The sequence below is a fragment of the Alexandromys fortis genome, unplaced genomic scaffold (assembly GCF_014885135.2).
Source record: "Alexandromys fortis isolate MF-2015 unplaced genomic scaffold, M_Fortis_MF-2015_v1.1 scaffold_347, whole genome shotgun sequence".
In the NCBI taxonomy this organism is placed as follows: domain Eukaryota; kingdom Metazoa; phylum Chordata; class Mammalia; order Rodentia; family Cricetidae; genus Alexandromys; species Alexandromys fortis.
This window is the reverse complement of record NW_026068236.1, coordinates 194,875-218,202: the sequence shown is the minus strand read 5'-3', so window position 1 is coordinate 218,202 and position 23,328 is coordinate 194,875. Positions and strand designations below refer to the sequence as shown.

At 41.4% G+C, this 23,328-nt stretch overlaps 1 protein-coding gene and 1 gene segment (V, D, J or C); both read left to right on the top strand.

Moving 5' to 3' along the window:
- The first annotated feature begins 327 nt into the window (after window positions 1-327).
- The window catches only part of LOC126493878 (T cell receptor alpha chain MC.7.G5-like), a 170,272-nt gene continuing 147,271 nt past the window's right edge, over window positions 328-23,328 (top strand). The window contains exons 1-2 of the mRNA XM_050130992.1: window positions 328-509; window positions 641-939. Coding sequence (XP_049986949.1) covers window positions 464-509; window positions 641-939 — 345 coding nt within the window. The 5' untranslated portion in view covers window positions 328-463. The remainder of the gene's footprint in view (window positions 510-640; window positions 940-23,328) is intronic.
- The window catches only part of LOC126493879 (T cell receptor delta constant-like), an 84,110-nt gene continuing 73,508 nt past the window's right edge, over window positions 12,727-23,328 (top strand). The window contains 2 exon segments of the C gene segment in view: window positions 12,727-12,766; window positions 13,181-13,474. Coding sequence covers window positions 12,727-12,766; window positions 13,181-13,474 — 334 coding nt within the window.

Genomic DNA, 23,328 nt, shown 5'->3' with positions numbered 1-23,328 from the left:
GGCAAAGGCAGGTGGATCTCTGTGAGTTTGAAGCCAGACTGGTCTACAAGAGCTAGCTCCAGGACAGGCTCCAAAGCTACAGAGAAACCCTGTCTAAAAAGACCAAAAAAATGAAAGAAAAAAGAAAGAAAAAGAAAGGAAGAAAGGGAAAAATAAAAAGAAGAAAAACCAACAAAAATTTTAAGACAATTTATTTCCACTTTTGTTCTCCAGAGGGCAGCAATGTGACGTAGACTCAAGGTCTATACTGAAAAAAATCTTGTCATGCTAGAGAGTCTTTTTATCTCACAGCTCTCTGAGGTGCTGTTGTGAGTAGAAAGGGTGCTACAGCAGTCTTTGCCAAGGGAGCATCTCTCGGTTAATAGTCTCCAAGCCTTGTCCACAAGAGCTCTTCAATCCATGTTCTACTCATTCCTGCTCAAGGAGATTTTGCAGAATACATCTTCCTGCCTTCTGCCTAGCCATGTTCCCACTGACCATTCTGCTGCTGGGCATGTTCCTCTCTTTGAGTAAGTATTATTTCATTCCCTGCCTTGTTTCCACAGTAGGACCATGTTCCTAGCCAGGATCTACACAAGGGGCATGTTGCCCTTACAGGTAGGTCTGTCCTGGTCTTACTGACTCTGCTTTGGTGTTACAGGAGGAAACAGAGCCCAGTCAGTGGTCCAGCCTGATGCTCACCTCACTGTCTCTGAAGGAGCCTCACTAGAGCTCAAGTGCAGCTATTCTTACGGTGCAACACCTTACCTCTTTTGGTACGTCCAGTATCCTGGCCAGAGCCTCCAGCTTCTCCTCAAATCCGTTGCAAGAGACACTCTCATTAAAGGCATCAATGGCTTTGAGGCAGAGTTTGTGAAAAGTAACTCCTCCTTCAACCTGAGGAAAAACCCAGCCCACTGGAGCGACTCAGCCAAGTACTTCTGTGCTTTGAGTGACACAGTGCCTGAGGCTGCGGGGGGAGCTAAGCACAAACCTCTGGAGACTCTGTGACTTGAAAGCACACCATGAATGATTCATACCAAGGTCACTAGTAATGAAGACGGAGGAGCAGGGATGAGGAGAATGTTTGACTCCTAAAAAGAAACAGAAATTTGGTGTATTCCTTATTTTACTATGGAGTCGTGCCTCAGGCAGATGTCCTTCTACATGGAGACAATGCATCCTAGAGACACTGCACTCAGGACCATGGTAAAGTGTGACAGGCCTGATGTCCTGACCCCCCCTCCCCCCAGTCCCCTACCAAATGCTCCTCAGATCACCAACATTTGTGTTTCAACTGTAGTGACAACAGCATTTCTGGCTATAGCATGAGTTATCAGAGATTTCACCCCTCACATATAACTCACTGAGAAATCAGTTTGACCTTAAACACTGATGTACTCTCTAGCCACCACTACCTCCTTGACCAACCTGGGATGGATTTCTAAACGCTCTTGCTGCATGTTCTACTACAGTCTATTCTGAACGCAACAACCAATGAGATTCCTTGCAATAGTGTCTTGCTTTTCACAGAGTAAAATCAAAGTCCTCATAGTAGCCTGGTGTAGTCCCTGCAGTACACAAAACCATGCCCCATTATATTTTAAAGGCTTCTTGAAAAATTTCAATCCTCATTTCTAAAGGCAAATGAGAATATCCTGTAGAAACTAGAGTAAAATATGGCCATTTTCAAATGGTGGGAATTCATCCTCAGACTTCTAAAAGAAACAGTTTCACAAACACCCCGCTATGTCTCTTTCTCTTGCTCCCTCCTTTCTTGTCATTTCTTCCTCCCTGCTACGGTCCTGTCTGCTTCTATGTCACACCCACACACCTACACATGCGCAATTGACAGGGAGACACATCTGCTCCTGGCAATGCCAGTTACTTCAAGATGAAGATGGGCATTGAAGAGGCTCCTTAGGAGTTTGCTAGCCATTTGGGCAAGAAATTGCTCTTGCCTGAACTGCTTAACTAGACATTAATGACTCACAGAGAAATGACTGCTGAACTTGCCTAAAGGTGAGACAATCCTTTGGGGTTCCTGATTCATGAAAGAGTCTTCAAGACACTCTGCAGGACACAGGAGAAAGTGACTGGCATACTGCCAATATAAATTTCCTGCTTCGTGGAAAAGTCTGCTGAAACTATGGGCCTGTAGACTGAAGATGAATGCCCCAATGGTACAAAAGAACTTTGGGTGACTAGACAGGCAGTGAGATGTCTCTGTCAATTCTAGGGTTTTGGAAGTTGGTTACAATGCACTTCCTGTCTACTTAGGTAATATAATATCCTCCTGGAGTCTTTGATGAAGTTGAAGAATTTATAGTTATAGTTTTCCTTAGTTATGATAAAGGATAAAGTAGATTTAAATATTGTAACTATAATTCTTGCTAGATACCTGTTATATGTAATTTTACTATGTTAAAGCCTTCCTTTTCGTTTAAACAGAAAAGAAGAAATTGTGTGTGTGTGGGGGGGGTCCTTCCACCTATGTGTTGCTTTCTTTGGTTAAAAAAGGAACTGCTTTGGGCCTATAGCAGAGCTAGGCAGAGAAAACTAAATGGAATGCTGGGAAGAGGAGGCGAAGAAAGACGCCATGAACCACCAGAGACAGATGATGGGAATTTTTCCGGGTAAGCCACTGCTGCGTGGTGATATACAGATTAATAGAAATGGGTTAAACTAAGATGTAACAGTTAACCAATAAGAAGTTAGAGCTAATGGGCCAAGCAGTATTTTAATTAATATAGTTTCTGTTTGATTATTTCAGTTCTGGGCAGCCGGAATGAAAAGCAGCCTTTTTCTACATATGTGCACACACACACACACACACACGCGCGCGCGCATGTGCACACACACATATCTATTCCCCATATGAGAAAAAATCTAGAGTGTTTGTCTTTCTGAATTTGGCTTGTTCTTAGTACAACAACTCTCAGGGGTGAGGAAGAGGGCTGGCAAGAGAGAGGCAGGCAGATGGGAGCAGGCAGTGGAGCAGGAGTGGGAGTAAGAACAAAATACAGTGATGTGTGTGCTTGAAAATACCATTGTTACACAGTAAAACCCTGTGCTTTCTATCCCAACTATAAATAAACAAAATGAATACCACAATTTTTAAAGAAATCATAAAGGAAGCTCCTAGCTGAAGGGAAAGGCTATCCAAGAAGATTGGAACCTTAAAAATGAAGGAGTGGCAGAAACAACAAATATAGTAAAATACCAAAAAACTTCCTTTGTAAAATGGGCATATTAATATAAAAAGATGTACAAACTGCCCATATTTAATATACAATTTGATGAGTTTGAACACACATGCACACACCCTTGAAACCATTATCACAGTATTATTTTGGGTACTTAATTTTTGGTGTTGTTGCTGTTTCTACACATTTCACATGCAGTCTGTCTGCTTGGGACTTAAGTCCACGTTGGATGGTATGTTACTGACTCAGCATTTGGCTGCTCATTCTCTAGAGCCGCCTCATGCAAAACTGAAATATTGCAATCATTGTATGGTAACTCCCCACTTGTCCCTCTCTACTATTCTATTTAATGTCCATAAATATGATTGTTTTTAGATGTTCATGTCAGTGGACTCAACAAGTATTTGCTCTACTCTGACTGACTTATTTCATTTAATACAACACCATCTATATTCATCCACTTCATCACAAATACCAGAATGCAAAAGACACCATCATTCTGGCAAAGTACAGGCTAAACTATGGGAAAAGATCTTTACCCATACATTAGATAGGGGCAGAGTATTTAAAATATATAAAGAACAACAACAAACCCTGAATATCAAGAAAACAAGTAACCAAATAAATTTTAAAAAGTGGATACAGCACTAAATAGAGAGCTCTCACAAGATGAAACACAAATGACTGAGAAACACAAATAGCGTTGGTCATCAGGGAAATGCAAGTCACAACTTCTTTGAGAATTCATCTTATACAAGGCAGAATGTCCATGATGATGGCTCATGCTGGTGAGGATGTGGGGTAAGGGAACACTCAAACTTACACAGCTACTATAGAAATCAGTGCAGACATCCCTCAGGAGGCTGGAAAAAGATCTGCCTCAAGATCCAGCTATGCTGCTCTTGGGCATATACTCAAAAGAGGCTTCATTATAATATGTGTATGTATTTCATTATCCATGTCATTTTGGTTTTGTGGCATGTATTCAAAAGACGCTTCATTCTAATATATAGACACTTGCTCATCCATGCTCATTCTACTCTTAGGCATGTACTCAAAAAATACTCCATTTAAATATATAGATACTTGCTCATCCGTGTTCATTGATTTTCTGTTCATAATGAACAGGAACTGGAAGCAGCTTACTTGTCCATCAGCTGATGAATGGATAATTTAAAAAGGAAAATTTGCACAACAGAATGCAATTTGGCTCTCAAAAAATTAGATTATGAAATCCACATGGAAGTGAATGGAGTGAGAATAGAATCATCTAGAATGAAGTAGTCCACACTACAAAAGACAAATGTTGGATGCTTTCTCTTATATGTAGATATTAGCTTTTAAGTCTTTGATATGCATGCTACAACCTGTATAACTACAGATGTGTGTTTCTTTGGGACTGAACAGCTGTGGGACCAGGTGGGACAGAAACTTCAGTCTACAAATGGCACCCAATGTTCAGCAACTACATCCACATAACACCTGAGAAAGCTTGGGGAGGGATTCTAGACACAAAAGAACAGTTAAGCATACTTCTTGGTAGCAGCATTTTCTCAGGTGGGCTCTGTTTGCTAGAGGCAAACAAAGGCATGGCTCCTTTAAGAGAGGTTTCCTGACTCAGTGTTAGTGGCTCTTTTAGTAGTCCCTGCCACCAAACACTTAAATGGTGTTTATGAGCTGCTAGCAGCATGCTTCTTGGTAATGACATGAAGGTACAATTTCCACAGTGTTGTGACAATAAATGCGGCTCCCACTTGTACCTCCACCATGAAGTTAGACTCTCAGGAAACTAAGAAATAAGGCAGAGTTAGTCACCAAAGCTGCAGCTCTAATCCTAGCCATTCTGCTTAGCAAATTAAAGAGTCATACTCAGAAAAAATATATATACAATAAAGATAAATTCGGATGGGGGGAACCTCTAAATGGTTTAAAATGTGTTTTAAAATATACCTAGGCTTGGAAGAAAAAAAGAAAAAGCATAGAGAAAGTCCTTTTAAAAAAAATAGAATAATCGGGCATAGTGGCACACACCTTTAATTCCAGCACTGCAGATGCAGAGGCAGGCAGATCTCTATGAGTTCTGGTCTCCAGAGTGAGATCCAGGACAGCCAAAGATACACAGAGAAACCCTGTCTCAAAAAACAAAAATTAAAAATAAAAGAAATATAATTTAAAAAGCCATAAAGGAAATACACAGAGAATATGAATACTATGTGTTATTGTGTTGTCTTTGAATTGTTTGACTGTTGAGGAAGTCGCAACAGCTGCTAAAAAAAATATCTGATTATAAATGTTGCTGGAAGCCGGGCGGTGATGGTGCACACCTTTAATCCCAGCACTCGCGAGGCAGAGGCAGGTGGATTTCTGTGAGTTCGAGGCCAGCCTTGTCTACAAGAGCTAGTTCCAGGACAGGAACCAAAAAAAGCTACAGAGAAACCCTGTCTCGAAAATCCAAAATAGATAGATAGATAGATAGATAGATAGATAGATAGATAGATAGATAGATAGATAGATAGATAGATGCTGGATTAATGCAACCTATATATTTTTAAAATGCCTTGGCTTCAAAACTTAAGTCAAATTGTCTCTTTGGAGAAGAGGTTTTGCTTTTCTCTCCACAGAAAACAAGAGGCTGTGGATTCATTCTTGGTTAAGAAAAAAAAAGGTTCATTCAAGGATGATCTCCTGAAAAATCTCCAGTGGGAATGGATGGCCCAGATGATCCATTTCAGAGCACCTCTGTTGCAATTTCTTCTGAGTTCTGCATCTAGAACCTCTTCAAGGCTGCTGGTTGAGATGATCAAGCAACATAGAATACTCCAGTCAGGACGTGACCATATCCTAAATTTTCTCTGGGTCCCCATAAGATTGCCAGTATCCCCAAACAGCCAGAAATATCCTAGAAAACTATGCCCACATTTCCAAAAATAATGCATTATAGATGTCTGTCTTTGTTTAGAGTGTCGGTTACAAGTTGTTATGGATAATGATCAGGAACAAAGCTAAACAAAGATTAGATTCAGGGCTTTTGTTATAAAAAAAAAGAAAATGAGAAATGTTGTGGGATAATGTGCTTGTACACTGTAAAGATTTGTCCCTCATATTGATTTAATAAAATGCTGATTGGTCAGTAGCCAGGCAGGACAGCTAGGTGGTGCAACCAGACTAGAAGAATTCTGGAGAGAGAGTCAGTCACCAGATAGACATAGAGGAAACAAGATGAGCATACCTTACTGAGAAAAGCCACATAAACATACACAAGAATTATGGGTGAATTTAAGTAATAAGAACTAGTTAGTAATAAGCCTGAGCAATAAGCCAAACAGTTTATAATTAATATAAGCCTCTGTGTGTTTCTTTGAAACTGAATGGCTGTGGGACTGGGCAGTACAGAAACTCTCTAGTGGCTTGGCTGCTTTGCTTTTCAGATCTTCATCTTGAAACTCAATATCTGTCTCTGTTTTTTATTAATCATGCTACATACATAGCAACAATTTTTTTAAAAAAAAATGTTGTCTGAGGTTTCTGTCCAGCCCAGTTTCTGCAGTTGTTAAGTCCCAAAGAAATCACAGAAAGGTCTATATTAGTTATAAACTGATTGGTCTAGTAGCTCAGACTTATTATTAACTCTTATAACTTATATTTGCCCATTATTCTTGTCTATGTTAGCCACATGGCTCAGTACTTTAAAATAATTCTATAAGACAACATCCCCTCTCCCAAGAATGTTTATCCTTAGGGTTAGGGACATCATTTAGGGGCTGATTATAATTGGTATAGGGTTGGGGTTGGAGGAGAAATTTTGTAGGCTCAGGGATCTCTTTGAAAAAAAAAAGAAAATTAGACAGGATAATAGATTAGTGTGAGCTTTACTCAAACTAATCATAAAATGGGTAATAGAGTGAATACTTGTGAACTATTATTTATAGGCAATTTACATTGTTATAGATTCTTATATATTGATACAAACTTAAATTATATTGAATATGTTCTCATTTTCATCCACAATATTTGTATACCTAGGCAAAGTTATTCTGTCATATTGTATGCATGCATGCTTCTACCTCTGCTTAAAACATTTTCGTATATTGATACAATTTTAGAATATATTTATCATATTGCAATGTACATTTCTACCTCTGATCAAGAGATGTATACACTGTTTTCATTTGGAGGTCATTGTCCTCATTTGTTGCACAGTTGCTTATTATATAATATTCTAATATGACGTCTTAATCTTTAAGTTATATAGGTATTAAGAATTATAGATCAATAGTCATCTATGTTTGTCATACTTACATTTAGATAATTAGGTTCTTTAGATACATAGAGATTGTATTCTGCATAGATAGGTAATTTTCAACCACTTCAAAGAGCTGTAGAGTATGGCATTTAAATAACTTAGGGTTCTGTTGAAATGAGACACGATTGCTCCTGGCAGGATTGATCTATTCCCAAGAGAATGTTGAGCGCTGAAGACACTCCACTTAGAGCTTGTTTTCTTATTGGCAAACTGGCCTTTGGACAAGGAACTGCCCATGCCGCAACCACTGACAAGGTACATGGTATCCAGAAATGGATAAGCAGGACACAAGGATAAAGACTGTCAAATCTTGCCAAGACAGTTTAAGATGGTTTTGAAAATTTTCCTGCCTCTGAAAATGGTCTGTCAGTTACTCTTGGCCTTAGCCAAAGTTGGTTGCTTCAATGTTGCAAATAAGACTTTGGATGATTTGATTGTCCAGATAGCCAGTCGTCTCTGTCATTTGTTGCACATTTTGGAAGTTGCTTGATTGCACATCCTGCTTACTCAAGTAATATTATTTCCCTTCTCGGATCTGCGATGGGGTTGAAGACTAGATAGTTGTAGTTACTTTCCTTTCATGACATGGCCAAGTTATTTATTATACAAGACTTTAACTCATCAGGATAGGATAATTATTGATTATATTTTTCTTATTTTATATAATTTTGTATTAGGCTTAGAACTCTCTTATTTACACAAACAGAGAAGGTGCTGTAGGAAATCCTACGGCGAGTAGCCTATAAATTACACTTGGGTGTTGCCTCTTATACTATTTATGCCGATGTAAAGTTTGTATCCAGTCTCTCTCCTTTCTGGCGGCAGGATTCGGTTGTTGTTCTCTGCTCCAGCAGAGGATTCTGATTTGTGGGTCTACCCCTAAATAAATAACCACCTATTAGTCTCAATTCTGAGCTAGTGTGGGATTTCTTTTAAGTGTCCTTCAAATATTTGCAAGGTCAAAGAAAAAATAAATAAAGCATTACTAACAAGAATCAAATATCTAATAAGTGGGAAAAATAAAACCATGTTGAAGAAGTACATGATGCAAAGACAGCACTATCACTTTGATTCTTGACAACTCAGCAATTTTTCTATCCCATTAATATTTGATAGAACAGCATATTCATGTAGACCTGGGGGTATTACAAACATTTGCAGAGCGATGCTCTTCATTCTAGCTGATATAAATGCAATGTGGAGCTCCAGTAGACAGAATGAACAACTGAAAGTGAAACAAAGTAAAAGGAAGGCTGATGTTATAGTGGAGGTGTCTGCAGCACCTCGAAACGGACGTGAAGGCTCACAGCTGGGTGTAAGACAGAAAAGACAGGACTCTGAGAAAACTGTGAGCAGCCAGTTGGCTTCTATCCCCAAAACCAGGCAAACAGGAACCTTGCTTTTTACACATTCTTCCTTCTAATGTGGCTAATCATAACAGACTCAAGACTTCTATATAGCTTCCACCTATCCAGAAAGTGGACTACTGCAGACCATGGAAGAGTCAAGGGGCTTTACATGGGAGACCAAGAGAAATCCAGCCATATCTTAGTATCTGGGGAAAATAAAAACTACCCACAAGTCACATGAACCAGAGACAAAGCATATATTAATTGGCTACTGCATTCCTCCTTCCCAAGACTGGAGACCAGCAGCACTTGCAAGATTGACAACCTGCAATGGAGGCCCGGGCTAGTAGTCAATAAACAGCCAAGAGGAACACCTGACAAAGTAAATAGACACAGAGAAAGAGAGAAGCCTTCAAAATGTGACTGTTCCCTAATTAGGTGAACAGCATGTGAACAGAGCTTTGTTATTATCTTCCAAGTGGGGTCAGAAGAGGAGGAACCCAGTGTGGAATTCCCTAACTGTCTCAGCCCACAGTAAACACAGAGGAAAAAAACAGTCTCAGTAGAAATGGCCTCAGTCTTTGTCCAGTGCCTGAAAGTATGTCATAAAAATGCCCAAGTGGGCTGTTCTACAGATTTTCCTCTCAACACCCCTCCCACTCACGGGAGTTTCCCTTACTCTTCCTTAACCTCTCTCCTGTCCTTAAATTTCCTTAATAAAGTCTGCCCTTACTTGTTTGCTCCTGTGTCCACATCTTTTATTATCAGCAGCTGAGACAATGAGCAGAGACCTACTGTCTCAGGGCATGTATTATGTCACTTCATGTCTATGAACTGCTCAGAAATTCTGCAGAGATAAAAAGTAGATGAGGGGTTGCCTGGAGGGCATTGCGTGGGCAGAAATCATCTGTGACTGCTCATGAGCAAAGCCTCCTTTAGAGCAGTGGTTCTCAACCTGCGGGACACGACTCCTTTGTGGGGAAAGGTCGAGTGACCATTTCACAGAGGTCTCCTAAGACCACCAGAGAATACATATATTTACATTACAATTTATAACCTTAGCAAAATTACATATCAAGAAAAATTCTATGCTTGGGGGTCACGACAACATGAGGAACCGTATTAAAGGGTCACAGCATTAGGAAGGTTGAGAACCACTGCTCTAGAGGAATGCTGAAAATATTCTATGATTAATTGTGAAGATGGTTGTATACTTCTAAAACTAAAGTTTTGGAATTATACAGCTTATCTGGATAAATTATGTAGTACATGGTTCTCAACAGAGCTATCACATAAAACAGACAATAACAAATGATATCAGAATACTTATTGTTCTTTTAAATCAGTCTTGATTATCCACACCATTTGAGCACAACAGTAATGGACTCTAGATGAAAGGGTCTCACGTTGTTCTGATCTCTGTTCTCAATCACAGCCTTTTCTTTTCATATGGACTGGCACTTAATGACTGTCATCACCTGACTAGCCGGCACACAGTGGGAGCACAGTGAATATGTATTAAGTGTGAATACATAGTTGTCATGTCAAACATTGTTACATTGTACAAACAGGCTTTCCCTGTTCTAAATTTGTGATTTTGAATGATGAAGGACGTGAGTCAATGTGACGTTTGAATTTTACATATACCTTTAGTGCTGGATTGATTTATTCAGAATACCCACTAGGAATTGGAGTGATTTAGAATCACCACACGTAGCTTCTCCTGGTCCTGTGAAGAACAAGCATTAACTACTGCATCCACCTGTTAGATTATTGCTCAATAGACTGTCAAATCCTACGCCTTGTGACAAAGAGCATGGGCTTGAAGCTGCCTTCAAACCAAAAATCAAGAAACCAAGGAGGACAAAATTAAGTCGGTCTTTGAGAAAACACCAAAGAAACAATTCCAATTTCCCAAACATGCAAATAATTTAGTCTTTCTTTGAAGACAGTGACAGGAAACTCTCCACTGAACCTCTTCAGTAGAAGGAGGGACCATATCAAAAACTTCTCCTGGGTTCTAGTTCTCAAGAAAGGAGTTCCTATGAACAGTCACTAGAGGGGGCTGTGAACCTAAGCTCCTCCCAGGCTGAGCCAAGGCTGTCAGTGCATATACAGAGGATTCCATCCCTTCTGTCACCTTATCATTTTATAAGCACTTTGTGAATGCATTGATAGATTCAAAGACATGAGGAAGCTCATTGTAAACAGCAAAACAGACGGGTGAGCCCAGCCCTTACCCAGGGAAAGTGAGGGAGGAGCTAGACATGGCAATGCAGCCTCAGCTACTTGAAAACTAAGGTGCTGGTCCCTTGAGGTCATGAATTTTTATTATAGATCATCTTTCTTTTCTGTTTGATTTTTGGCAGTTTCACTATGTACCCGAGGTATACTATATAATCACACTGTGTTGTGATTATATTCACCACCTCCTCCATTACCCTCTGTTAGCCCCTTTGTTTTCCTCTGGACTTTTCTTCCCAATTAGCCCCCCACTGGCTACAGTACTGAAGAAAATGATACCCCTAAGTGACCACTAACAGTAATAAGTCCCAAGAAAAGTGGGTGTGGACTACGGAGCATGTACACCAAGAATTTGAGAAAGCCTGAGCAATAGAGTGAGGCACAGTCTCAAAAAAGAAAAGAAGGAAGGAAGGAAGGAAGGAGAGAAAGAAAGAGAGAGAGAGAAGTCTACATGGATTGGAGATGTAGTAGTCTTCAGGGGTAGAGCATTTGTCTAACATTCGGCAAAGCCATGGTTCAATCTCTAGTTTAACAAGGAGCCAATAAGGCAGGTAAGTAATAGAGAGGTCAATTTTAAATAACTATTTAAATTATTTAAATAAATAATAACTATTTAAATAAATAATTTCCTGTTACATAGTACCAACAAGTTCAGTTTTTGTAGCAGAGAGGAAGGAATGATTTAAGTTTTATTCCTTCCCATATTTCCAGTAATCACTTCTGATAAACTAGAGAACGCATTTCTACCTCCCTTGTCAAATGGCATCATTTCATTTTCTTCTCCAAATTTTGTTTTCCTGACCCTTATTTTTTCTTTCCTATTTATTATCTTCAAGGCATATCACTTCCAGGTGAGGCTAGAGATAAGGAGATTTGTGTTAGAGAGGAGTCCACCGAAGATTGTCGTGGGTAAGCAAGTCATTGGTGTCTAGACAGTAATTCCAGTTAGAAGAAGTAGGAGAAAGACTCTGTTGTGGGAGGCCACCTAGGAGGCTGGAACACCAGAGAACTTGACTTCTATCATTTTTTTCTGCCATACTGATCATGCACTGTTAGGCACTTAAACTATTTTTATTATGTACATTGCAAATAGTTTTTTCTACGGTGTTTTTTTTTAACTTTTAACTTGATTTATCATAATTTTGATGAGAAAAAGAAGTTGGTATTTTTAAGAGCTAATTTATTTCTGCTCCTAAGACTTGCATATTACCAATATAAATAGGAAGTCTTTCTTACACTTACAGCACAGAGCGCGATAGGATTTCCTGAAATAAAGAGCAATTTCTATCAGCTCAATACACTAAACTATCAATTGACCCTGAGTTTGCCTGTCTCATCAGCAAGGGGTGTATGGTTTCCTTTGAAACATTCAGACACAGTCTTGAGTTTGAGCCTTGAAATGATCACAACAGAAACTCCAACTAGAGATTATGTAACAAAAATATTTTCATCTTCTTTTAAAAGTTGTATTTAAACTCGGGAGGTAGGGATAGACCCAACCAAGAAGCACTTGACTGGAGCCACCCACAAAGAAGGCTTCTTGAGGAGGGGCAAAGCTGGCAAGTGCTGGTTTGTGGCTTGAGACCTCACATCCTCCCATCAGACACAGATTCTGAGCTCAGAACCCTAGAACCTGTTTTTAACTATGAGGTTTGTGAGTGGAATTGCCGTTCTTTTGACTTTGGGTAAGTGTTCTGAACCTACAGAAGAATGACTTTTGTGCCTAAAGACCAAGATGTGTCTGCTGTCTCTATTTCTCTCTCTGTGAATATCCAAAGCGCTGGAGAGAATTGGTGTCTGAGATTCTTTAGTCTGGGTGTCATCAGCATGAGCAGCTGCGTATCCCACTTGCGGACTTATATACAAGAAGTCCCAGGTTGATTAAGCTTGAGGAAAATGGGACATGGGCATCTTTTCTTTGGCTGTGTGATTCTGCACAGCTAAGGAGTAAATTTTAGCAATTTCCTCTGGTCCTGAGTAACATATAGCACTCAGCAGCAGAACTCGGTAGAAGAGTTCTGAGGCATCCGAGAGCCTGACACTTAGACACTTCGGTAATGAATGGTACAAAGTTGATCTGTTGCTTCTTAACTCCTTAGGTATTGCGGGTGATGCTAAAACTACACAGCCAGATTCAATGGAAAGTATTGAAGAAGAAACTGTACACTTGCCTTGTAGCCACTCCGCCATCAGTGGGATCGAGTACATTTACTGGTACCGACAGGTTCCTCTTCGTGGTCCAGAATACGTGATTCATGGTCTACAACAAAACACAAGCAATAGAATGGCCTTTCTGGCTATTCCCTCTGACAGAAAGTCAAGTACCTTGATCCTGCCTCTGGTCAGCCTGAGCGATGCTGCTGTGTATCACTGTATCCTGAGAGAAGCACACTGTGACAGACAGGGCTGCACCTGTGCAATATCTGCCTCGTGAGGGAGGGGAACAGCGGCATCCTCTAAAGAGGCCTCTGCACAGGAATGAGCAGAAGCCCTACAGGGGAAAGAGAAGTCTGAGGAGCCCAGCAGGGGTGGGAAAGGAATGCTGAGCCTGGGCAAGAACTGCTGACAGCAGATAGACAGACATGCCTGCAGGGCAGCTGATAGCACAACTTCCAGTTCCGCAGAGAGAAGGGAAGGAGAACTTCTGACTCCTTTTCATTTGAAAAAAAAAAAAAAAAACTGATGAGAAAACCTTTTTGGAGCCAGGGCAGAGTCCAAGCTCTGGGACACACCATAATCACTATGTCCTTCTAACATTCCCAAAACTCAAAGAAGCCTCAGCTTTCTTCCATTTTCTCTGAAGAAAAAATAGGTTTTTTTTTTTCCTGTTGGTCCCTGTGGCATACAGTTTAAGTAATTGGTTTGTGAATGAACAGATAGTTATTTGCTTCTAATCTGCATTGAAATGTTTTTAATTATTACATAAAAGAATAAAAATAATTTTCATTGCTTCTCAAGTAAAAATTGACCTTCCCATCTCCATCCATCTTCCTCTTTAACTCCTGCAATAACCAGTTTTGACAGTTTGAGGTATACCGTGGCAATCACATTCCCTTCCATATTTGCATGAATACTCACAGCTACCCAATTTTATTACAGAAATTAGAGTGTAACATATTTTCTGATGCTTATTTTTATGTTTTAGTTTATAATTATTTGAGGTGCACTCATGTATACATTTTTCCAATATACAAAAAATGACTCCATAGTGTGGATGAATAATGGTTTCTCTTGCTTGGTTTTAATGTTTGTATTTTCTCTTAGATATCATAAAAAGAATTGTAATTTTACAGAGAGAGAGAGAGAGAGAGAGAGAGAGAGAGACCCTTGATTTGTAGCTCAGACTACCCTCAAATTAGCAATGTTGCCTAGCCTCTCACATGCTGCAATACAGAACTGCACCCCCAAACCTGACTGAAATATTCTTTAATATAGAGATAAATTGAGGAGTTAAGGTAGGTATAGAATTTGAAAAACAATATAAGTCATTTAAACAAGAAATATGTCAAATAATCTCAACATATACAGGAAATCCTTGGCAAAATTCAGTGCTGATAGTTTAAAATTTTTCCATAAATTAAGAATAGAAGTGAAATTTCTTAACTTGTTAAGAGACTTCATAAAATCTACAATTCAGTTCAGATTTATAGGGGTGAGTCTGATGTCACCCCACCCAAGATCAGGAAGATGGTGAGGATGTCCGCCTTGCTGCTTCTATTTAGTATTGTCCTGGAAGAATGGTTCAATGTAACGAGACTAAAGGAAAGATGGATGCATTTTATTCATTTTATAGGATAAAGAAAGTGTTTTGCACACAACACAAATGCCATTACTAATAGAACATGGTAGAAGATACTTCTTGGTTCAGCCTTAAGTAGAGAAGAAGAACTCTGTGATCCATACTGCAAAGGGGGGCCTTACAATGATCTAAGAAAACATTGTAACAAGGAGACACTCAGCACTTGAGCCGCTCCAGTTGGGGAAGACTTTTAAACAAGCAGTGAAAGCACCTGCCGCAGCCTGGCTCAAGAGGCTGTGAGTTGTGGATGTAGTTGGACTGCTGTGGAGGCAGGAAAACTGAGTCATGTAACGATCCATCTCTCCTGAAGGCGAGGGCTACAGAACCTGAAACAATGTGGGAGAAATTGTCCCTGATGAATGGGGTTGTCAGGGCTTTAGGAACACTCCATACCCCGATCTGAAGGCCCCATTTTATCCAGGAATGAGAGGATATAGTAAACACAGGAACTGCTGATGGAACTGGAAATGAGAGGAGCTGTGTTTGACCCCACTTCACTGGACTGCATAGAACTGAGTTCACAGAGAGATGATCCAGTGGGGATCTTGATACTGGTATGCTGCTTTATGGTTTTGTTGAGTTCCACTACAAGATGTGTTCTTTATGAAGCAGGAGAGGTTACAACAGATCCGAGCTATGTAGACAAGCATACTAATCAAGTTGGTGAAGTAATAAAACTGTTTAGGGAAGAGTTTAAAAATGTTCAAAGCCAACACAGTGACAATTCTGGGTCACTTGAAAACAGATATGGAAAGATATGTGCCAAGTTGGTGCTCTTGAGAAAAGAACTTTACAGAAAGCCAAATGCTATGCTAGTGAGCTTCTGGAAGACTTTAAAGTCTCAGTTCAGAGAAGGCATTAATGATAGCACAGGCCAAATAAAAAAAGTCTAAGCCTGACCCCAGGTGAGCCATGCCCTCAGAGTAAGCTGTACATTTCTCCTCTGGAGTAAAGATTGATATGGGTGGAAATGGTTCATCCAGTCTGGAGCTCCGACAGCAGCCAGGTTTGGTTGAGAGACTCAACAGGGATGGATACAGCTGTGCTTCCCATCCAGAGCCTGCAAGGTGAGGGGCTTCCACAGCAGTGGGATGTGCCGGGGGGGGGGGTGGGTGGAGTCAATGAGAGTGGTGATAGCTGCAGTGCCAGCCCAGAGCCTGCAGGACCCAAGGCTCTCTCAACAGTCAGGTGTGGTTGAGACAGAGATAGTATCTTCAGTCCAGAACCTGTCAGACCCAAGTAACCAAATCAGGTGTCAAGCGCAAGACAGCTTTTGGACATGGGACTGGAGAGTTTGAGACAGACACACTAAACCTAGCAGGTGGAGTGGTGCAGAGCACCCCATCAAAGCAACCAGGATAAGGAAGTGGAATGTGCGAGAAAAATGACTGTGGATTATGGAGAACCAGCTAAAGTAATATTTCCCATTCACACTCCTGTACCAAATACTGAACCTTTTAGAAAATGATTGTTACAAGTAATGGAGTTATTCCAGGCTGTCCACTCCCTCCATATCTATTCAACATAGTGCTCGAAGTTCTAGCTAGAGCAATAAGACAACAAAAGGAGATCAAGGGGATAAAGATTGGAAAGGAAGAAATAAAACTTTAGCTGTTTGTAGATGGTACAAAGTGACCCCAAAAATTCTATGAGGGAATGCCTACAGCTGATAAATACCTTCAGTAATGTGGCAGGATACAAAATAAACTCAAAAAAATCAGTAACCCTCCTATGTACAAGTGATAAAGGGTCTGAGAAAGAAATCACAGAAACATCACCATTTACAATAGCCACAAATAACATAAAATACCATGGGTAATGCTAGCCAAAGAAGTGAAAGACCTGTACAACAAGAACTTTGAGTCTTTGAAGAAAGAAATTGAAGAAGATATCAGAAAATGGAAAGATCTCCCATGTGCTTGAGTAGGTAGGATCAATATAGTAAAAAGGGCAATCCTACCAGAAACAACCTAGGGATTCAATGTAATCCCCATCAAAACCCCAACACAATTCTTCACAGACCTCAAAAGAACAATACTCAACTTCATATGGAAAAATTAAAAAAAAACTCAGAATATCCAAAACAATCCTGTACAATAAAGGAACTTCCAGAGGCATCACCATCCCTGACATCAAGCTCTATTATAGAGCTTAGTAATGAGAACAACTTGGTATTGACATAAAAACAGAGAAGTGGACCAATGGGATCAAATTGAAGACACTGATATTAATCCACACACCTGTGAACACCTGATTTTTGACAAAGAAGCTAAAATTATACAATGGAAAAAAAGCATCTTTAACAAATGGTGCTGGCATAATTGGATATCAACATGTAGAAGAATGCAAATAAATCCATATTTGTCTCCGTACACAGTATAGATTCAGCCACAATGAACCTCTTAGAAAAAAGTGGAAAGTGGCCTGAACACACGGCACAGGACCACTTCCTAAATATAACACCAGCAGCACAGACACTGAGAGCAACAACAAATAAATGGGACCTTCTGAAACTGAGAAGCTTCTGTATGGCAAAGCACACAGTCAATCATGGGTTCACTTTCTAAGGTCCATAGATATATTCATGCTGTGTGATATCATTGGTTCACTTTCTAAGGTCCATAGATATATTCATGCTGTGATATCATGGATTCACTTTCTAAGGCCGATAGATATATTCATGTTGTGTGCCACCCCTAAGAAAAATCTCTCACACAAGAGCAGGTCTTGCGCAGACAACCACCATTGCTGTGAGGTGATGAGTGTAGCCGTCAGTCATGCTTAGAAGACAGCATTTTGCAGCACTTGCCCTATCCTCCAGCTCTTAAACTCTTCCCACAATGCTCCCTGAGCTTCGGATGAGGGGAGATTGACATAGATGACCCATTAACAGCTGAGCACTTAGACTCCCTCATTGCCATCACTTTGAGCAGGTGTGAATCTCTGCATTAGCTACCACCTGCCGCAAAAAGAAACTTCTCTGGCTACGGTTAACAGCAGTGTAAATCTATGAGTATAAATATTAAGCTTTATGTAGTTTGACAGTATGACCATTTAGTGAAATGAAGACAATAGGGTCCCATCCACCCACCCAGGGTCTGAATCTCTCCATTTGTGGGCCATTGACAACGTTTACAGTCCCAGACATGAATTACCTCCTGTAGGAAAAAAAAGCAGGGAGTTTCCTAACCAATGTCCCACAACTAAAGAGGATAATATTTTCCAAAATAGAGTATTAACATTTAGATAAGGTGGGAAACCAAGAGCAACAGTGACAGCCTGTGTTGTTTTGGGTGCTCTGGGGCCTCCCTGACCCCATTCATAACAGAGTATCCCATGCCTGGCACTGAGATTTTATTAACTCACATCTTCTGAGAGCAACCTTGTCCAGCTATCCAGAGAACTTCTAACCAAACTCACTTCCTATGTTATGTGCACACATATTAGCTGACAAACAGTAGACCTGCATAAGACTTATTCACACACCCGGAGTTAATATATAACCCACTCCCTAATCCCTGCCCTGCCTTAGCTCCTTGTCCTAGGCACAACTTCAAGTTTTAACCCAAAGTTCTCCCTTTTCTTTCATGCCGCCTGTTCTATCCCCTCTAGTTATATTTTTTACTTGAGTTGCTAGAATGTAGGGTTTGTATCACATAAATTAAATACACAAAGTTCTCACTACTCAGCATTATTCAGTTGAGTCAAAGGGTGGCAGTGTTTGCAAAGTATCTGAATGATGCTTCTGTGTGCTGAACAAATAGAAAGCCAGTGGGGTCTCTGACTGGAGCACTCTCCTTCCTGAGCTCAGGAGCCACCCTGGGGAAGCCCATTCAGAGAAATCCGACTCTGCTGCACTCACCAGTGCCAAGTGAGGAGGATGCTCCTTCAAGTACTTGTTTGGGTATTAGGGCTTCAGACCTCCTGTGAGTACATATCTTATTTGGGGAACTGGTGAGGTGATGGTGGCTTCCTAAGGACCTCTTCTTCTGTCCTGGGTTGGAGGCTTTTTCAGTGCCAATATATTTAATAAAATAGACCACACAGTGTGCTGATGTAATGATGCTCTTAGTTGAGAGACAGGGCCAGGGGAGAATCACCATCTCTACTACAGCCACAAAGATCTTATTGCTGCCCCTTGTGTTTCTTATGTTGTCTTTTTGAACAGGGATCAACACCCAGAAGTTGCAACAGAGCCCTCAGTCTCTGATAATCCAAGAAGGAGATGAACTCACCATCAGCTGCGATTCCTCAGAATCCTTATATGCCTTACACTGGTATTGGCAGGGGGATGATGGAGGCCCCATCTTCTTGGTGATATTACAGAAAGGGGGAGACAAGAAAAGTAATGACAAAATAACTGCCCAGCTGGATGAGAAAATGTAACGAAGTTCCCTGCATATTCGAGCCTCCCAGCCTAGTCACTCGGGCACTTACCTCTGTGCAACAGTGCACAGTGATCTGCAGACCTCCGCAGGCTGTCTCCAAACCTGCAGCTGGGCCACAGCGGCTCTGCTGACATAGGGCTCCTGAGACAGAGCTAGAACACTTGCAAAACAAGGCACGTGAGGGTCCAATAGTCTCATCACATAAGAGTGGGGATGATGCAGTGGGAAGCTATGTCTCTAACATTTACAATCACTTTTTCCTAGTAACGTTACTTTTTAGTGGGTAGAACTTTGAATTGTGCAAATTCACAAAAATAAAAATGGTACAAATTTCAGTAATTTAAACAGCAATGTGGGTGCAAGCCTCCCACAGTCCAGCCTGGGTTCTCAAGATCTGGGCTGGTGGGAAGGCATCTGTAGGCTCACCAGGTACCCAAAGGCACTGGGTAGGTGGGTCCGTTTATGATGAGCAGGTATGTGGTGGAAAATGAGAGAGAAAGAGAAGCAGAATGGTCCGTGTGCTGTGGAAAGAGGCGGAATGGAGGAGATAAAGGCAGCAGTGTAGGTTGATGGACGATGCTTTCTTGCTTTCTTGCTCCACACCCCTAGTGACTCCCAGGCCTGGGATGCCACCAAGGAACATGTCTGTGCCCAAGGGTCTGTGTAGCCATTCATGGCCCATGTTGCCACCAAAGGGCAAAGGATTCCCACTGTCTGAGCTATCCCTGGTGGCCGTGTAAGTGTCTAACACATACGAGAGCCATGATGATCTAGGTGGCCTGTGCTGCCATCTGAAACCATGGTGTCATCCAGACCCAAATTTCTGCCAAGGGCCATGTCTGTGTCTATGGCTCCAGCATCTAGGATCTGAGTCTGTATCTGTGGCCTATGCTGCTACCCAGTACCATGATGACAGCTGGGCCAGAGCTACAGCTGAGGGCTATGTCTGGGTCCATGGTTTTATTGCAGCTAGGGTCAGTGTTGATGTCAGAGGTTCTTATCACCCAAAAGCTACATGGATGTCTGAGATATGGGGCCAATTGAGAGTCTAAGGGTCACAATACCACTGGGTCCATACTGATCTGGATGGCCTACAGTGTCACCTGGGGCAATAGTGACATTCATACTCAGCTGCTGCCAAGGATCAGGTCTGGGTCCGTGTTCCTATTGTAGCCAGAGTCACGTTGCCACCAAAGGTTACATGGAAATCTGGGGTTGAGACCACAACCTGGGGCCTTGTTGGTGTCTATGAGTTGTGCCACCACCAGAGCCATCCTGATCTGAGTGGCCTGGGCTTCTGCCCAGAACCAGGATGTCATCCAGACTCAAGCTGCTGCCATGGTCCTTGTCTGGCTCTGTGGCCCTGTTGCAGCTGGGGTCTGTATTGATGGAGCCATAGGAACCATGATTCCATCAGAGGGCCATGCTGAGCCAGCCCTGTCCTTCAGTAGCCCTAAGATGCCTGGCCCTACCCCACTAAATGCTGCCCCAAAAGAGCTTACCTGGAGCTCCGTGAGAGAGCTGGCCCCTGCACTCAGGAGAGATGACCCGTCCCTCACCTCAGGCAGTGAAGAGCTGACCCTGATGGCATGGGCATAGGGGAGATGGTTCTACCTCTCGCCTGAGAGGGGCGGCCCCAGTGGCCTGGACCAGCTCAACTACCTCCCAGACCCACAGCCAGTTATGGCACTGGCCCACCCTAACATTTACCCCATCTAGGACCTGCTGGAGCTAGTGAAGAGACTGGTCCTGGGTAGTGATAACCACAGGGTCTCCATGACTCGGGGCAGCTATGGGAGATCGGAGAGGAATTTCCGTGAGGAACCAGACACCAGAGGCCTTGAACCAGACCAGTGACTCACTGCAGTGTACTTACTTAGTAAAGCTGATCGGACGAAAGGGTACTGGGTGACACACTTCGGCTCCCACTGCCACCAGGACAGATGAAGAGGTGTTGGAGAGAGGGGGAAAAGGGACAGGACCAGTCCTTGGCAGCCTCTTTCCTCAAGGTGCCAGTGCTTTACTCGGCTTCTCCGCTCCCTTGGTGTAGGTGTGCATCCCACCCACTTCATAAGCTTGAACACCCACTTGACCTTGGAATCCCTGAACACACATCTGTGCCTCAGCTTGCCGACTTTCTTATCACCCCTTGGCCTTAGGCCCTGGGGCAGCACAGAGCAATGGCTGCTGTTCTTTGATGGCAGCAGAGGCAGGAAGGGTCTAAAAATAATAATTCCACCATTAATAAAACAATGATAATCTCAAATTGGTCAAAATTCTCTGAATGAAATTTTCCTAAACTGATCAACATGTTTCAAATCTAATTGTGGGATTCTCTGTTCCTCAAATTTATAAAAGGAAATAAAATAATCTCCTACTCTCAGAAATTTCTGGTGATATGGCTTCTAAGAAAGTCGTGCATAAAATGGAAATTATCTTTATGCTGGCTAAGGCCAGTGCAATTTCATACAGTATCTCTTTTGCATTTTGTTCATTTTGGTGATGCTGTTTGTTGGTTTGGTTTAAGTTTTTTCTTTTGTTTTAGAATGCTGCGGGTTGAACTCCAGCTTTGCATATGCTGAGAAAATAAATGTTCTCCTACTGAAGTACAACTTCAGCTTGAATATTTTCTCCTTAAAAATAAAACAATGTTGCTACATTGAGAAGATGTCGCACTCAGTTTAAGTGCTGTCCCCACACGCCTGACGGCTTGACCAGCAGCATCCTGGTAAGAAGTCAAGAGGGCAGAGACAGTATGCTCTCTGGGGCTTCCTAGTGAGCCAGCTCAGTCTAATAGATGAGCCCTGGTTCCAGTAAGACACCCTGTGTCCAAAAGTTGGATGAGTATCTCCTGAAAAATGGTGCATGAGGTTGACCTCTTGCCTTCACACACACATATGAACCTGAACACACATAAATACACTTGCATCCACATTCAAGCACACACACATCATAAACAGATACACAGCATACACCCTTCATACACTTATGCATCGTATACACACACACATGCTTGCATGTACATGCATCATACAGTTGCACAGCATACACACATATACACCATACACACCATGCATCATACATACAAACACATGCACACACACAGAGATATACATGCATATAAACTGAAGTCTCTGTTTATACAGTGTTACAGCTCTGAGCATGCTTTGATTTAAAAACAAAAAGTTCATTAAAATAACCAGAAGAGAGAAAGAGGAAAGAAGTCCCCCAAAGAAAATTTTGGGAAATATGGTAAAAGGAAAAGTGTAAAGGACAAAGGGCCATGGTTTTCATGAAAAGTGTATGAGTGGAATGTATCCAGACATGTATGTCATACACACATACAAATACACATCTAGGGTGTACATATTTACATTTTGCCTAAAGTTTTATTTTTCTAATTGGGAAATAAAGATACTGCCTACAATAGAATGCCAGGAACACTAAATATTGCAAACACAGAGAGAAGTCATGACTATTTAAAAATTACCCTGCAATGTCCCAGAAGACTAGTAAGCCACTATCATCAAGAGGCAAGCATTGCTAAGTCCATGGCAGCGTCAGCCTGTGATAACGGGCCACATGTCATGTTCTGTGTGCTGGTCTTCCTCCCGTTTTCACCAGAAATAGTTTTCTGTCAGAGAAAAGCAGTCTGCGACTCTGCCTCTACTGGCCTGACAAACTGGACGAGCTGAACCGGGGGCACTTTGCTTTAGCTCAGAGCAGCAAAAATTTCCATAGGGGACGTGAGCACGGAGCAGCACTGCTTAGTGTGCCAGGAGAATGCCTAACTCCATCGGGGGCTTGTGGGCTCCAGCATAGCTCCGAGACCCTTGGAGAACTGGGAAGTTGTACTACATGCATATGTACAGTTTGGTCGGTTATAAATAAGGAATATTAAAAGCAAAAACTAATGTTTAAAGAAAAATTTACAGAAGTTATCACTGGGATAGCCACACTACAAATAATCCCAAAGATATATTGAAAAATATTCCAGGAAGAAGTTGATGGCCAAAAAGAAGAATAAAAAAAAATAAAGAAAAACATCTGAAACAAAATA